The 15,993-nt window shown below is 56.2% G+C and overlaps 1 protein-coding gene across 2 annotated transcripts; it reads right to left on the reverse strand.

Annotated features, from left to right (window-relative positions):
* Positions 1–2,899: 2,899 nt before the first annotated feature.
* Positions 2,900–12,572, reverse strand: ARRDC2 (arrestin domain containing 2). Of its 2 annotated transcripts, XM_029964356.1 has the most exons (9): positions 12,183–12,572; positions 7,240–7,305; positions 6,249–6,315; positions 6,010–6,157; positions 5,603–5,705; positions 5,061–5,317; positions 4,774–4,933; positions 4,372–4,523; positions 2,900–4,290 (listed from the first exon to the last, which is right to left on the reverse strand). In XM_029964356.1, the coding sequence occupies exons 1-9, from the start codon at positions 12,379–12,381 to the stop codon at positions 4,237–4,239; spliced, it is 1,206 nt and encodes a 401-aa protein (XP_029820216.1). In that variant the 5' UTR covers positions 12,382–12,572; the 3' UTR covers positions 2,900–4,236. The 2 variants fall into 2 exon arrangements, with proteins under 2 accessions (XP_029820216.1, XP_029820212.1); XM_029964352.1 differs by lacking the exon at positions 7,240–7,305 and having other exon boundaries at positions 12,126–12,572.
* Between the last annotated feature and the right edge of the window lie 3,421 nt (positions 12,573–15,993).

Consider the following 15,993-nt stretch of genomic DNA (forward strand, 5'->3'; position numbering starts at 1 on the left):
GCAAACAGGCGACTGAGTCAGCGGGCGGAGGGGCGGCCGCGATGCCGCCCCAGCTTGTCGGGGTGCACGGCTGCTTCCCGGAGCCCTGGCACAGCTCTGCCGCTGCCGTGTGAAGGGGAACCCCCAGAGCCCTGAAAGGGTGCCAGGGCCAAGCCATGCCATCCACAGCCGGAGGTTAGAGCAAACCCAAAGCAAGGCCCGGTGCTCCTGGGGACTGTGTGTGTCCCCTCAAGTGTTCAACCTGGGGGTGAACAGGTCCCCCTGAACCCCCATCAGCACCGACCACTGCTCCCCAGGGTGGGAGTGCTGTGAACCCCCCATCCCACCAGCACAAAGATGCTGAATTTGAGCGGTGCATGAACCCCATCCCCGGTGCAAGGACAGAAGAGGGCCAAAATCCAGATTTATCATCACCGACGGCCTCCCCACCCCGTGCAAACAGAGTAGCCCCCAACGGGTGCCCCTCGGCAGGTTTTGGGGTGAGTTGTGTCCTGCAGGGCTCAGCCCAGCTGGGATGGGGGAAGGTGGTGCTTGGTTTGGGAGCTGGATGGGCTCCCGGCCCTCCCGGGCCCGGAGGCGGCAGCGGCGCAGTTAATCCCGGCCCTCGCAGGGCTGCGCCAGCTACAGCACATTCTGTCCCTGCCAGCGCCGGGACGGCCACGAGTTTCGCGTGTCACCCTCCCCGCGGCACGGCCACCACTGATCCCCCGCCACTGACCCCCTGCCAGGGGACAACAGCCTCAAGTGATAGGGCCGAGCATCCTCTGGGAACAAGGAGGGCTCGGGGGAAGGAGTAGCCCCCCAACACGATGCAGAAAGGGCTACAGGGCCATGAGCTGGAGCCAGGGAGTCCCAGCATCTTCTAGATCCAGCACCCTTCAGAGCTGTGAGCTGCCATTTCTGGAGGGTCCCAGCACCCTGCAGGGCTGTTGAACTGCAGTGGGGAGGGGTCCCAGCACTCTGCAGAGCCGTGGAGCTTGCAATATGAGGGAAGTATCAGCACCCCTGTGGCCAGAGCAAAGGGGTCCCACGTTTTTGGGACTGAAGGATAAAAAAGAAAAGAGAGTAGAAGAGTGGGGGGTGGGGGTGGGTTTCTGTACCCCTACCAAGGAGCAGATTCTGCCGGGTGGTCTGGGCAGCATTTTCCAGCACATGGGGCCAAGAGCTATAAATAATCCCGGCACTGTAGTTGCATCACGCGCCTCCTGCCTGGGATCGGGTCTCTGTGCTGAGCCGGCACCACCGTACATGGCACGGGGCCATCCCGGCTCAGTAGACCCCCAGGGAGCTCCGTGTGCCCCAACCTCCCTGTGCCAATAAACCAGAGAACAGCCCAGGCTGTTCAATCAGGACTTTGGAGCTGGGGAAGATAAACAACAGAAGGTTGGAGAGACCAGCGGCAGCACTGCCAGTGGTTGGGAAAGCACTGCCTGGGGCAGGTCTGCACCGTGCCCCTGCTCCAAGTGTCCAGACAAGGTATTTTTAGCCCCTCCTTGGATTCAGGAGTGCAGCCCTTTTCTGGCAGGAGCTCCAGCCTGGCCGTGTTGCGCTGCTGCCCGACTGTACAAGAAAAACCTGGAGGCATCTACAAGAATCCCTGCTGGAAAGATCTCTCCCACTCGAGGGCCAGGAGCAGTTCCCACCGACGTTGGGCTCCCCGGCTCGGCACGGCTTGTCCCAGTCACCGTGTGACGTGGTTTCCCAGAAAGAAGCGGTGGGATAGACAGGGTGCTGGGCACTCGCCTCCCCCTCCAGCCCTGGGAATAAGCATCCCCTTGTGCAGCTGGGGCAGATGATCCAGGTCTGACCAGCAGCCCCCGGCCATCTCTGCTGCACAGCACAGAACAGCTCCCTTGTGCCATGCTGGGATCAGCCTGGTCACAGGGCTTGCTTTGGAGGCATCTTTACCCAGGGGGTGCAGTGCTGTGCTTCGTGTTCCCTTTGATGTCACCAAAAAGCCCCAGAGAGGCCATGGAGCACCGTGTGGCAGTGGCAGATCCGGGCATGATCTCCCCCGAGGAGGATGCAAACAAATTCCCTGAAAGGCCAGTTAATCCTCCTCCAGGGAAAATTACTCGGAGCACCAGGGATGCCAAATAAAAAGCAGATTTGAATAAAAGTTGCAGGAGCACCAGGTTCTCGCAGGCAAACACAGGGACAAGTTCTCTCCCATGACCTAGGGCAGGAGCACGTGCTCGGATGCAGCTGTGGCGCTGAGCAGCTCAGCAAACATAAATATAAATAAAGGGGGGGGTGAAAAAAAAAAATCACATTCCAATGGCAGTATTTAAAAGCAGCACAGCCTGTGGAAGACAACTAAAGCCCTGACTCAAGCCTTGCCTTGCACACACCAAGAGTTGCTGTGCTCAGCAGAGATGTGGAGCACAGAAACGCTGTTAAAAACCAAATCCCAGCCAGAGGAAGCAGGTGAAGGAGCCTCCCTGCTCTTCCCACACAGCAGCAGTTCCCAGCCAGCACAGCATGGGGCTGATCCCAACCCTCCTTGGGCCCGGCTGAGCCAAAGCAGGAGTGTCCCAGCTCCCAGCTGGACCTACTGGCTCCCTGCCAGGCTCAGGATGGAGGAAAGGGTGTCTATCCTCCCAAGAGCCTGGACACAAACAGGAAGCAAGTGTGGAAAAATGCAACAGGTTTGCTCACTGCCCTGCATCCCAGGTAATGGGAAAAGAGCCAAACCTGCACAGCTACGGAGGAGCCAGAGGCACAAGGGACCAATCCTGATGGGAAGCAGTGACCCAGTTAACCCCAGCACACAGTGGGACAGGGCACAGGGTGGAGCTGGATGCCAATGGGGCAACAAAGCGAGGGCAGGGAGAACTCCCACATCCCAACAGCCACATGGCTCTGGACAATGGGAAGCAGGAAGAGAAACAGAAAACTATCCAGGCAATACTTAAGGAATTTATTTCAGACAAAAATTCCCCACAAAAAAAGTCATACAAAATGAGTAGAGACAAGAGTGGTCATTACAAAAGTGTTCACAGATAGAAAAGACTCATCTGAGCAACCCCAGCGAGCAGAGGTAGCCCCGGTGCAGAGCCCAAGGCACGCTGGCTTTGGATGTGCACGGCCAAGGATTGTCTCAGTGAGGAAATGCAAAGGTCCTCGGCCCCCAAACTCTGCTCAGGTCACCCTGGAGCGAGCAGGGTCAGCCCCTGCCACACACACACACACTCATTGCTGCAACATCCAGCTCACCAGTTCTACAGCAGTTCCCAACCCAGTGAGCACAGGTTGCTGCTGTGTCCTCATCCCACCAGGGCCACCGACCCCTCTATGGGCACAGGCTCAAGCCCATTCTGAGCAGGACTCCTGGCTCCGAAAGATTCATTCGAACTCCATATCTCCCGTCAGCATCTGTGGCTGCCACCAGCCTTGGATTATGCTTTTTTCTCTTTTCCTAGGCCACCAGCCACAGCTCCAAGCCCCCATGGTGGTACCACAGTTTGGGGACTGGTTTTTCAGCCGCATCACGGAGGAGGCACCAGCACAGTGCACAGGTTTGGTGCTGACACACAGGAACCAGCCTTCCTGTTCTTGGTAAATGGCACCAAAATGCTGCCATGGATCATAAATTCATCCCCCAAGTCCTCGTAACAGCCCTTGGAAGCCTTTACATTTCAGGTGAGTAGCTCAAAACCATTCCCCCCGCAGGTACCCACAGGCTTATGGCAAGCATTATCAGCAGCAGCCAAAGCCTCTGCTTCATCTGGCCAGAAAAAGGCCTTTCGCTTCCTCAGGGACCTGCAGGCAAAGGGCTCCACCCGCATCGCCCCGGGGCTCAACCCTGAGCAACATCAAAACATCCTCCATAATCCTGAGAAAGGCCTCCAAGTTCCTGCTTTCCACACAGGAGCTGCAAGCAAGGGGAGAGCAATCCTGGCTTATGCCAGGTGTTCCCTGTTCTAACCCCAAAATCCTGGGGCAGTTATTAAACCCTCCACATTCTGCCCAGCCACACACAGAGCCACTCCACAATGCCAGGTCCCTTGTGTTCTCCCCCCACACCCGAGGCCATGGCACCACATTGGGTGTGGGTCTGTGGGACAGTCACGACAGGAGCAGCCAAGGGTGGTGAGCAGAGCTAGGGTCTTGGCACTACAAAGCTCTGGTTTCACAGACACCACATCCCCATTTCCAGCCTGAAGTGCTGTGAGGGTGTGCAAGCTCCCATCCCAAGGGATCACCACACTGTCAGCAGCGTCCGACGCACTTCTCTCAGCAGGTCATGCAGCGTGGGCGGATGCTGTCTGACGGGGGGTTGGGATCAACCTGCAAAGCCAAGTTTGGAGTCAAAAAACCTCAGCAATGGGCATTTCCCCAGAAGTCTCCCAGCCCAGGGGGATGTGCTACCTCTGAATACAGAGGAGGAGGTCGGAAGCGGAATTCCTGGATGTAGGCGAAGAAGGGACCTTCCAGGATGTCGCCAAGCTCGCTGCGGCATGGTGGGGCCAGGCTCTGCTCGGCCTCAGGGCTGGACACGACTGCTGAGTACTCAGGGGGGGCTGAAGAGAAAGGAGAACCATCAGGGAATAGGAAACACTCTCCATTAATGGGAGATATACAGGTAAAGAGCTCCAAAACCACTCTTACCCAAACCCTCCCAGTTCCCTGGCAAAGGAACCCAAGAGATTCAGCATAACAACCAAAAAATTAAGTTAAAAAGAAAAAGCAAATGCTGGACCAGTTGAAAACTTTGTCTGACCCTTGCCGTCCTGACAAGGGGGTTTATCCAGGGGAGAGGGAGATGCTCACCCTCCGGCTGCTCCGGGATGGTGTTCAGCCAGTCCAGGTTGACGCTGTACTGGCTGCTGACACTGGATGTGCGGCTCCCGAACGGATGCAGCGGGATGGTCCCAATGACAAGCGGCAGTTCAAGGAGCAACTTGGATGTCCCAGGAATATCCACACAAACCTGCAGAGACAGGAAGCAGCAGGGAAGCTTAGCTGTGGTGTTTTCCCAGTCTGGAGGGGCGGGTACCTCCCCAGAGCAGGAGGGAGTTCTTGCAGCCACCTGCAGAGCTCCTCATGAGGTCACTCACCTTCAGGGAATATTCCACCTGGAGGATGCGGCACTGGAGGATGGAAGGCCCCACGGGCGGGATCTTGAGGGCCCGCCCGTGCCACACTTCCCGCTTCCCTGCTGGAATGGAATCCCCAGTGATGCTGGTCACCACTGACCTCTTCTGCTTCTTGGTGCCCCGAGCGATGAAGGTCTGGGTCTGGATTATGGCCGCCTTGGGCACCACGGCCCGGCTTGTGCAGTTGTCGATCTCAGCAAAGATAGGGATGACCTCACCTGCCAAAACAGACACAACATGTTGGAGGAAGGGAGACAGAACCCAGTCCTGCTTCAAGGAATTCCTGCACAGGATCATCGAGGGTTGGCCATGCTACCCAGCACTGCAGACACATGGATTAATCCGGGAGCATCCCAAGGAGGCTGCCCACATCAGGTCCATGCGCTAAAGCTCTGACTGATTTCATGCCAGAAGAACCCAGTTCACAGTGATCCCAAATCCCCTCCCCCTGGGGTCCATTCCAGGGCCCCTTGAGGTTCAAGGGCACCAGCCCCTCATCTCACCTGGGGTGTAGCCTTTTCGGTCAATCTTGGCAGTCACAGACACCTGGCCACGATTGCAGTACCAGGCACGAGCAAGTTTCTCCTTAGCACCTGCCTGGGGAGCCTGAAGAAGGGGAAATATTTAAGCAATTTAGTAAGTAAGGATGAAACTCAAAGCAATCACCTCGCTGGCACCAAGAACCTGCTGGGAAAGCATCAGCAACTTCTCAGGCATCTGATGCAAGATGCTGTCGCAACACGTTAAAGTTTCCAAAAACAAAGAGACACAGCTGACCTCTGCCCAGCCTAGGTAATGCTGGAGGGCGTAAGTTACAGGGGGGTAAATATTCCCTCTGGAAATCAGGCCTAGGCAGACATGGGCTTCCGAGGAAAGTTTTGGATGGCAGGGTGGAGCAGGGGGAACTCACCAGCAGCGCAGGTGTGTTGATGTCGATGGGTTCAATCACAGTAAACTCCCTCTTTGCTTTCTTCACTGTGGCCCAGGGTCTGTGCAGCTTGGCTTTCACCCAGTAGCGCACACTGCCGTGCTTCCCCTCAAAGGAGGTGACCAGGGTCCTGTGGGTGAGCAACCAGCAGTTTCCGAATGGTTCTACTCAAAGAACCTCCTTTTCAAGATGCCCTGTCACCCAAAAAAAAGCCAACTTACTCGGGGAGCTGGAAGGTGAAGGGGAACTCATGCCTTCCTGCCTGCAGGACAGTGGATTCACCATTGTCTGTGGGTAAAACAGATTTAAGAGGATTAAGCTCCTTCCTGCACAACTCCTTCCCTGGGTGAACTGGCAGCACAGATGGGCAGCACCCAGCAAAGGAGCAGCACAAGGGCAGAGCAGTATCTCTGCCAGGGTTAAACTGCAGCAGCTGTGACACAAGAGTTGGGCACTGTCTGCTTTCCACGTGTCTCCACATGCATGACCCGGGGCACCTCCCTGGAGGGCCAGGCAGCTTCCCCAGGTGGGCTCTACTCCAGAGATGCCCAGCCAAGACTCCAGGAGGGAGAGTCATCGGCCCCAGTGCCCCTCAAGGGTTTGCACCCAGGATTGGAGGGGACCTCTGGGGATTACCTAGTCCGACACCCCACTCAAAACAAGCTCCTGAACCTTCATGAGAGTTTTCTAATGCTGCTTCCCTGCCAGGAAGAGCTCACAGAAAAGGGGGAGTCTTGGGGGAGGGGGGGCAGTCCCTAATCGGGGTGCCCTGCACAACAGCAGGGTCCAGCTGTGCACCCCAGGACCCCAGAGTGCACTCCGAATTTGAAGTGTCTGCATAGACCTACACACCCAGTTCCCAGAGCGCCCAGATCCTAAGGCACTCCGTGCACCCCGATTTTAACCGTTTGGGGTGCCAGGCACCCCGATTTCAGCTGGTCGGCGTGCCAGGCACCCAGATTTCTGTAGTTTTGGAGTGTCAGGCACCCAGCAGCTGGGCCATCCCTGGCACCCAGATCTCTGCAGTTTGGGGGTGTCAGGCACCCAAATTTCAGCCGGCTGGGATGTCTGGAGCACCCAACACCAGGGGTGCCCCAGGCTGCCCCACGTCCCCATCGTTTCAGCCCCTGGGGTCTTTGGTGCCCCCACGCCCCCGCTGTGGCCGGCGACCAGGGGGTCCAGGTGCCGTCCCCGGGGAAGGGGGTGCCGTACCTGGGGGTGCCAGCAGCGTGTCGCGGTGGCTCAGAAACTCCACCTGGTCGCTGTAGCTCTGCGTGTTAGTTCGTGCTGGAGCCGGCGCTTGCGGGATCGTCCAGTGAACGCGGGCAGCGCCCATGCGCCCGCAGCCTCAGGGCGCCGAGCCGGGCGGGCCGCGCGCCAACCTTTCTCAGGCACCACGCGGGGCCGACACCGCCTGCCCGGGGCTGGAGCAGCCGGCCGGCGTCCCGCTCCGCGCCCCTCCAGCTACGATGGAGAAAAGCGTTTGAGGAGCGATCGAAAATCATTGGCCGAAGCGACGAGCGCGGCTCAGCTGAGCCCGAACCGGCGCAGATGCCGGCCTCAAAGCCCAGCCGGCGCAAGCTGAGGCCCGGCTGTTAAGCGCAACGGCAGCGGCCGGGGCAGGCCCCGGCGTGGGGAGAGGCTGGGCCGGGCCGGGCCGGCCCCGCCGGGCCCTGCAAAACAAGGCAGGGAGCATGTGCGGACCGGCCTCCCCCACCCCGACCCGGGCGGGGCGGGGGCTCCGGGATGGGGGTTCAGTTTTGGGGTCCGTCTTCAGTCCCAGCGGGGCTCCCCACGCCCTCGCGGTACCGCACCGAGTCATCCCCACGGGGGGGCTGCTCCGCGGGAATGTGTCCGGGAGCAGAGACGTAGTCACGGGGCTGAGCACTGCCAGTGGGTGACCCCTGGGTGCTGGCATGTTGCTTAGTACCCCCTAAAACTCCCTGCAGCTCTTAAACTTGACCCCCAGGCCCCTCTCTAGCTTCCATCTTTGCCCCTCAAACTCCAGTCTTGTGCCCCAAACTCCCCCTTCAACTCCATCCTTGCCCCCCAAAATCCCCTTCCATCTCCTATCCTTGACCCTCAAAATCCCAGTTCCCATCCTTGCCCCTCAAGCTCCCGCTCCAGCTCCTATCCTTGCCCCCCAAATTCTCCATCCTTACCGCCCAAACTCCCCATCCTTGCCCCTCAAACTACCCCTCCAGCTCCCATTCTGACATTCCATCCCATCTTCATCCAGAATCCCCATTCCTAGGGTCACAGCCAGGGGCTGTGCCGAGGGGGATTCCTCACTTGAAGCAGCAGCCCCTCTCATTTCAGTGGTCACAGGCGAGAGCCCAGAGCCGCTCTGCACACCAACCCACATCCCTCCTTTCCCAAGAGCCATTCCCAGGGCTCAGGACAGGCTACAACTGGATCTGGGCTCCTTGCACAGCACGGCTGGGCCAGCTGGCGATGCAGTGATGTCTGGGACATCACTTCACTTAGTTCTAAGAAATCAAGAACTGGCCTGGGTTCAGCTTGTGCAAGGACAGGGTGAGCAATCCACCTCCCTGCGCTCGTTAACCAGGCGAGTGCCGGTTTTCCACCAGCTCCTGCTGGGATTGGGGTGGTGCTGCTCCAAAACCCAGCGACAAATCCCACCTACATGGGCAGGAACAGCACAGGGACTTGCTCTGTTGGCAGCATCTGCGGTTGCCAGTGCTTAGCTGGGGTGAAAGCTTGGAACTGGTGATTCTCAGGGTGCATATCAGCATTATCAGCGCCATGAGATGTTGTAAAAGGAAGGAGAAAGGAGTCTGTGCCTCCCAAAAGGGTTAATGCAGCTATAGAGACTTCCACTTTAATGATGATTGTCATGTTTGCAGAGCACCAGAGCTCTCTACCTCGGGCATGGGTAGGGGATAAGACAAAACAGGCCTTCAAAATGTTACTCAGCATTTGGCCGCTGAAGTTTTGGAGATTTTTGATTTGCCCCCAGCCATGCCAGGCAGGACCAGGCTGTGCTTAATTAGGTTGCTCTCAGCCACTAAAACTGAGCTAGGCTGAAGCCTGGCACAGCTTTAGCTGCCTCCAAAGCCTAGCTGGAATTGTCTGTCTCCCTCCCCAGGGTAAGGGGACCATGGTTTGTTTTATGTGCACGACCATTTGCTGCCACAAACAAACATGAATCATAGCAAACTCCGTAAAGGGCGAGGGAAAGGAGGAGAGAAAGGAGGAAGGAAGGCATGTTGCAACACGAGTTAACCGGTGACACTTGGTGTCACTGGCTCTGGGAAGGAGCCTGGTGTCCCTGTGGTGCCATTGGGGGGGGGGGGGGAAGGGCTCTTGAGAGGGACTGGAGCCTTGCCGGGCCCCTTTCCTTCCTTGGCATCCTCCTCCCCCTCTCGCCTGCTGGCACACACCCCTCGGCCCGTGACTCAGCCTCGCCCACGGGATGTGAATCCCTGCAAACCTCCCTCCCATGTCAGTCGCATGCGATGCCCAGGCTGTCCCTCGCTGCCTCCACGTGGGATGGCCGGCCCCTCTCTGACCTCTCTGGGACCCCCGCGCCAGGAGAGGGTCTCTTCTCTCTCCTGGCACGTCCAGGTGCAGGGGCTGTGGGATCGCGAACGCTCCTGGGTGCCCAAACCCAAGGAAAACCCAGGTCTGGCTGGGTACAGGGACGATCTCCAGCTCTTCAGCCCCATCTAGAGTCTGAACCGGCTGAAGCTGGTCCGAGCAGGAGCTGACACCCTGCCCGGCTCAGAGGGGGCTTCTCCTTCCCAGACCCACTGCTGGGACCTGGTGGCTTTTCCCCACTGACACCAGAGCCACATGAGGGGCCCTGAAAACCAGAGAGAAGGGAACGCAGGAGGTAAACAGGCAAGTCAGCAGCTCTACCCTGACCCAATATGGGGATGAGATGGGACAACAGAGAGCCTTGCACAAGCTCACACTCCTAGCTTGAGGAATACACTCTGTCCCTGCCAGATATGGGAGTGTTGCATATGGATGAGGATTAAGGTGCTGATCGAGGGCCACCCCACAGTGCAACAAGAGCCCTGATGCCATAACTCTCCTAGATGTCTCCATGAAAATAAAACGTCTTCTGGGTGTTTGCCCCTCTCCAGGGCAGGCACTATACCTTTGGGAAGTGCTGTGGGATCCTTGGACAAGAAAGATCACTGCACACCAATCATTTATGTTTCCTTGGGTGCCTTCACATCACCTCATGCACGAGAGTCCAGGGCTTTCCTTGTGCTTCCTTCACCCATTAACCCCTGTGTTTTCCTTCCTTCCTGCTCCCTATCTCAGATGATTACACAATACACATTTAAAGGCCCTGCCTGCACATCCTCCTTGCTCCCTTTTTCTTGTCTCTCAGCACAGCACCCCGGTGCCAGTGCTCACCACCCTGCCAGGAAACTGCAGATAAACTCAGCTGAGGGGAGAGCAGGAGGGAGGGCTCTTATCTGTGCCTGGCTCCCCTCCTCTGCAGTGCCTTGTTACCATGACAAAACCTGCATTTTTTAACCACCACTCAGACACAGTTGATCTCATCTCATCCAGAAGCACCAAGAAGGGAGCAGTCACAGGGACTGTTGGATGATGACATGTTTCTCGCCAGCTGACACCAGGAAGGCCGTCACACTGCTGTTGGGGACAGAGCAGGACCCAGCAGAATCTGAAGGAAGCAGTTTTGGCCACAGGACAGCCCTTCTCTGCAGCCCATAGCCTTTGCTCCCTTAAAATTGCTCCAGTGATCACATGCCCTTGTCCCTCTCACAAAGCACAAAAGGAATCTGTGTATGGACAGAGACAATAAAATCCCATCCCCCAAGTCCTGGTGGGGCTCTTTGCCCCCAGGTAGCCCAGCTCAACACTAACACTCCCTGGGCAATAGGTGAAGGCCAGGAACCGTCAGCTCTGAGTTATGGGTGGGTGTTCAGGGTGCTGGCAAGGCAGAGCAACTCCAGCAATTCCTGCAGCCCTTGGCCAATGCCCTTCTCCAGAGGGCTCCAGGGGCTCCTATCATACACAATCCCAGCAGCAGAGTCCAAACATGCTCACAACAGCTTGTGACTTCCCTACAGGCATTCACTGCTAATGGGGAATAAAACTCACTCTGCCACCTCACAGCTAAGGGGACACTGACCAAGCACTGCGCGGCCAAGTGCTCAGGGCCTTCGCTGTTGGAGCACAGGGCAAGGGCTTCTCCCAGGGCCTTAACTGTAATCAGGATCCTTTGCAGAGTTGCAGCTGCCAAGGGCCATCCTTAGTCAGAGCACAGAAAAGCTGCTCCCAAAAGACACAAACTCCAGAGCAATGCAGGTGTTTGGAGCAGATGGCAGGGCACAATCACTCAGACATAAAGCATATGACCCCCCAGTGCAGTCCAGAGACAAGATCATCTCCAGGAAGGCAGCTCACATCTTCTTTCCATCCCTCCAGTTTATTCCTGCAACTTCTGTATTTGCCAGATTGGGCCTGGCACCACTCTCTGGGTTGCATTTGACCACTGATACAATTAAATGCCCTCAGCATAAGTCCTACAGCCAGGGCCAGGCAACTGGGTCACAGACAACAACAAGGCCATCAGAAGGCATGTCATTGGAGGGAAGGATAAAAGGCACGCATGTTCCTAAGAAAAGCCAGAGTTAATGAGCAGATAGACAGCTGAGATGTCCCATATCCCTTGGCTCTGGATCATTTCATCCCAACCACACAAAGAATTCAAGTGGCTTGTCCTCCTGCAGTTGATTCAAGCAACTGGCACTCAGTCCCAGCACAGGGGAAGCAAAAACAAACACCAACTGAGCTACTAAGTGCTCTTTCCACGCTTGTGAACAGCCCCTTGTGTTTGCACTTCCCTGTGCAAACAGAGCAAAAGCCACAAATCCTTTGAGCTGAGTTTATACCAGCAGCCTCCCAGAAACCAGCAGCAGGGAAACCCTCGGCCAAGGTGCAAAGACGGGTGTCCAAGAGGCACAAACAACGCTGTGTGGTCTGGCAACACCCATCGGGGAAGCGGCTCACCCAGAGCGGACATCGCAGCCCCAAGGGGGTCCCAACATTTTCTCCCTGGTGCAGAGCCCCACCCCATACCCCAGCCTTACCAGGGATGAGCTGGCAGTGGCGGCACAGGAAGATCTGGTAGGCTGAGTAGTCCCTGTAGACAACGTTGAGCCCGATGCTGCAGCTCTCGAGCCAGTGCACGGTGGCACCGCCGTGGGCGCTCACCTCCAGCGCCTGCACCCGCAGCGCTCCCCGCAGCTCCAGCTGCACCCGCCCGTGCAGCAGCTCCCCGCTCCCATGGGCTGGGCCGTCCTCCAGCTTCACCACCAAGCTCTGCACGCGCCCTGGGAGCTGCATCGCTGTGGGCCCCACTCTCCTGGCAGCTCCGGGAGGCTGGAGCCTTCCAGGGAAAGGAGACGAGCAAAGGGCTACATCAAAATCCCCTGATTTATCCTAAGTGGCCCCACCCTGCAGGCCTTCCTGGGGGGGTTCGACTGAGCCCCTGTTTTGCAATGATGTTTTAGGGTTGACCTCATGTGCGTGGGGCTGGTGCCGGGGCCACGGGGCTGAGGGACGTGTTTTTAAAGGGATCGAGGAATAACATGACTTCAGCCTTATCTCTGAGTCACAGGCGCTGCCGACGTGACACCGGGACGTGCCAGTGGCTCCGTCGGCAGCAGGGAGGGGTGTCACACACCACCAGCCCTCCTGGGAGATTTCATATGGGTGGGCAATCAGAGAAAGCCTGTTTGGCCTTCCCAAGGCACTGCTGGAAATGGTGGGAGAAGAGTTTAGAAAGCAAAGACCCTCACCCCAAAAAGCCAGTTTTACTTTCCATGTCTGAAGTTGGATCAAAATCCACATGAAAAAGTGAATAACCACAGTTAGTTCCAGCAACAGCTCTCCCAGCTGGTGCCACCAAGGGGTGATTCCAGCATTTATCCCCAGGGAACTGTGGCTGTTCCTGCAGCAGCACAGGTGCCAATGGCACCTCAGAGTCACATCAAAGTAATGGGGCAGAGCTGTAGCAGATGAAAGTCCCTGTTACTCCACCAAATGGTGCACCTGAGGTGTTTGAATCCACGTGTTTACAGGGACTGAGGAGAGGTGCCTGTATGCATTTGCAAGATGTGAGTGCGTGGCTTCTTTGAAGTACAAGTGGAGCAAAGATTCCATTCCCCCATTCCCGAGGAGTCAGATCCCCAGAGGAAAGCACAGTGGAGCAAAGACTGTCCCATTCCTGAGAGACAAAGAGTCAAATGCCCAGAGGAAAGCACGAGGGCACTGCTCACACACAGACTGCAGCAGCTGGGAACGAAGCCCAAAGGCTTCAGGGCTGGCTCACGGGGAATCAAACCCATCTGAGAAGAGCTTGTGAAGTGCCAAAGCAGCAGCTGGCCCTGCTCACTCAGCCCCCCCAAGGGCTGACCAGCCCCCCCTGACCCCTCTGGAACACACCTAGACCCCAAGCAGAGTTAGTGCAAGCTCAGCAGTTGGGAAACCCACGTGAGTGACCAACTCAACAAAAACATCCAGCTCACCTCTAGGAAAACAGCCCACACTCATCACAAGCTGAGCAGAGTTGCCCAGCTGCCCTACTCTCCACTGACCTTTGGTTCCAGGCCTTGACACCAAAATCTAAACAGATTCCAGCCCCCACACAGCCCTGACAGTGCTTCTCATTCTGTTTCTGGTCTCTTGCCCTTCCTCTGTGCTTCCCCCAGCCCACCTGCTTCCTCCTGCGCCTGTGCCTGCCCAGAGGTCTCCTGCAATCCAGAGGGATGTGTCACCCACTGGGTCCTGCAATCCAGAGGGATGTGTCACCCGCGGCTTTGGGCTAATCTCCCAGTGTTTATTCTTGCTGTCACAACACCTCCTTGTGTCCTCATTCAATCTGAGAAATAGATGTTCCCTGTGACAACACACAGAGGGGGGCAAGAGCAGAGCACAAGGAAGGCTTGGAGATCCCACGCCGTGTGGGCAGCTCACAGGGCCTGGTTGATGGAGGAGGGAGAATGTCACCTTCCCCTGGGGACAGGGCCTTTCCAGGGTCACCATGGGGACACACAGCTCACTTGGGAGTCTGCCTTTTGGATTTCAGCTGGGCCTCTAGACTTGGGTGTGAAGTCACCCCTCTGCTCAGTCCTGCAGACGTCCTGTGCCGTCCTGGGCAGCCCCACAAGGGAGCTTTTCATCTGAGAAGAGAAAACATCTCTCAGCACATTGGGATGGGGCTGAGAAAGGGGCAGGTGGCCCCACAGAACCTGGTAGCCCCAATATCTGAGCCCGGTGGTGCTACATGAAGGGTCACCTCACCTGGGCAGCTGCAACACCCTCAGTCTCTGGCAGATGCTCAGTGGTGCAGAGATGTTTGCCATGGGCGGACACCTCCAGGCAGGCCAATATTCCTCCTCTGACCCTCTGTGGGAGACCAGAATCACCTACTTCTCTCCAACATTCCTTGGCTTAAGGATTTGGTTGCCTGTCCTTCCTCTCCTTTCAAGATATTCCTTATCTACAACTCTGCCTCCACAGAACATTCACCCGAGGCTGGAGCAGACAGGATTTGCTGCACACTGTCCCATCCCCAAACTGATGATGTCAAGGGGAGGCTGCAGCTTTGCTGGGTATAAACCCACTTCTCCAAGCCACACCGTGGTTAATTCAAGCCTATTAAGGCTGGACCTGCTGGGGAGTCGCTGTTTCTGCTGCCTGTGTGGGACCAGCATGGCTTGCTTGGTTGTGACAGAACTTTCATCTGCTGACAGATGGAATTGAAATAAAAATTAAACTCAAGGCAGTAAAAAAGGGAGGCAGTACCAGAGAAGCTTTGCAGGCACAGATCCACATGTGAGGAGAGGAAAAGGCCAGCTCTGGCATCAGCAGTTTGCTCAAAACCTTCACCCAGACAGAAAACAACTCCCAGGGTAAGGAGGCAAATGAAGAAACTCACATGGCAGTTACGGGAATATCACTCCATATGGCAGTTATGGAGCTGCTCCAGAAGTCTGGGGCCAAGGAAAAGATCAATTCAACTGTGATCTGTTCCACATTCTGTAAATCAAAGATCCATGGCATGAAGGGACCTCTCTCTTACTGGCCATGAGAAATAGGAGGCAAGGTCAGAGGAGGATTTTCTTAATGCCTTCCCTGGCCATCTCTAACCACATCCCTTCCTGAGGTTGCATAAGTGCAGCTTTTGATCAAAATCCTCTCCTTCCTCCCAAAAATAAACACAAACCAACTTCTAAAAACAAACATGGCAAGGCAGAAAGATCAAGCCACTGGTTCGTGTCCCAGAAATCACTCATGAACATGCCAAGTGTTGCTGCAAAGAAGTGGCTGTTGAGATGCCATTTGTGGGTGTGGAAGTGCCAGTCTGTACCTGTGGCCTCTGTGCCACAGCCTTACCCTTCCTAACTGTGCAGTGGGAAGAACTCTTGATTTTGAGGTGGATAATCTGGTGCAGCCATTCCCTGCCTAAAGCTGTTCATGTGGTGGATCTGGGAGGCAGCACATTCCTTGTCATAAACTCTCCAAGATATCAAATATGAGCTTTGTTTGACAAATCACATTGCTCATCAGAAAGGGCAGTTCCTGGGATCAGGTTCTCCTGCTGATACCAGTGTGTCCTCTCATCCAGGGCACTGTTTCTGCTTCTGGTCTCCCTAAATTTAACACAGGACAAGCTGGAGGGAGCCAACAAAGCTACAGAACAGCCACTTAAAGCATAATCACTTTATTTCCCCTCTGTTTTTCCACCTTCTTAGTTTTCACTTGCACAGATCCCATGCCTTTCAGGACAGAATTCCACATGGGAACACACTGCCCTTTAACTGTGTCCTAGTCCTCCCTAAAATCATGTTACCCGTTCTCTTGGCTTTGCAGGTGGAGTCCATCCACCCTCAGCCTGTGCTCGGCGAGGAGTGTGGGAACAAGACTGTCCATCCCTTTAACAGTGAGAATGTA

This window comes from Manacus vitellinus, unplaced genomic scaffold (genome assembly GCF_001715985.3).
Source record: "Manacus vitellinus isolate BGI_N305 unplaced genomic scaffold, ASM171598v3 scaffold_107_pilon, whole genome shotgun sequence".
NCBI classification, from domain to species: domain Eukaryota; kingdom Metazoa; phylum Chordata; class Aves; order Passeriformes; family Pipridae; genus Manacus; species Manacus vitellinus.

Excerpts from the sequence above, each read along its gene's own strand:
- ARRDC2 (XM_029964356.1), bottom strand. The coding sequence starts at position 12,381 with ATGCAGCTCCCAGGGCGCGTGCAGAGCTTGGTGGTGAAGCTGGAGGAC. Across the intron at positions 6,158-6,248 it reads TTCACCTTCCAGCTCCCCGA|GACCCTGGTCACCTCCTTTG; the intron begins GTAAGTTGGCTT and ends GCTCACCCACAG. Across the intron at positions 4,524-4,773 it reads CATCCCGGAGCAGCCGGAGG|CCCCCCCTGAGTACTCAGCA; the intron begins GTGAGCATCTCC and ends CTTTCTCTTCAG.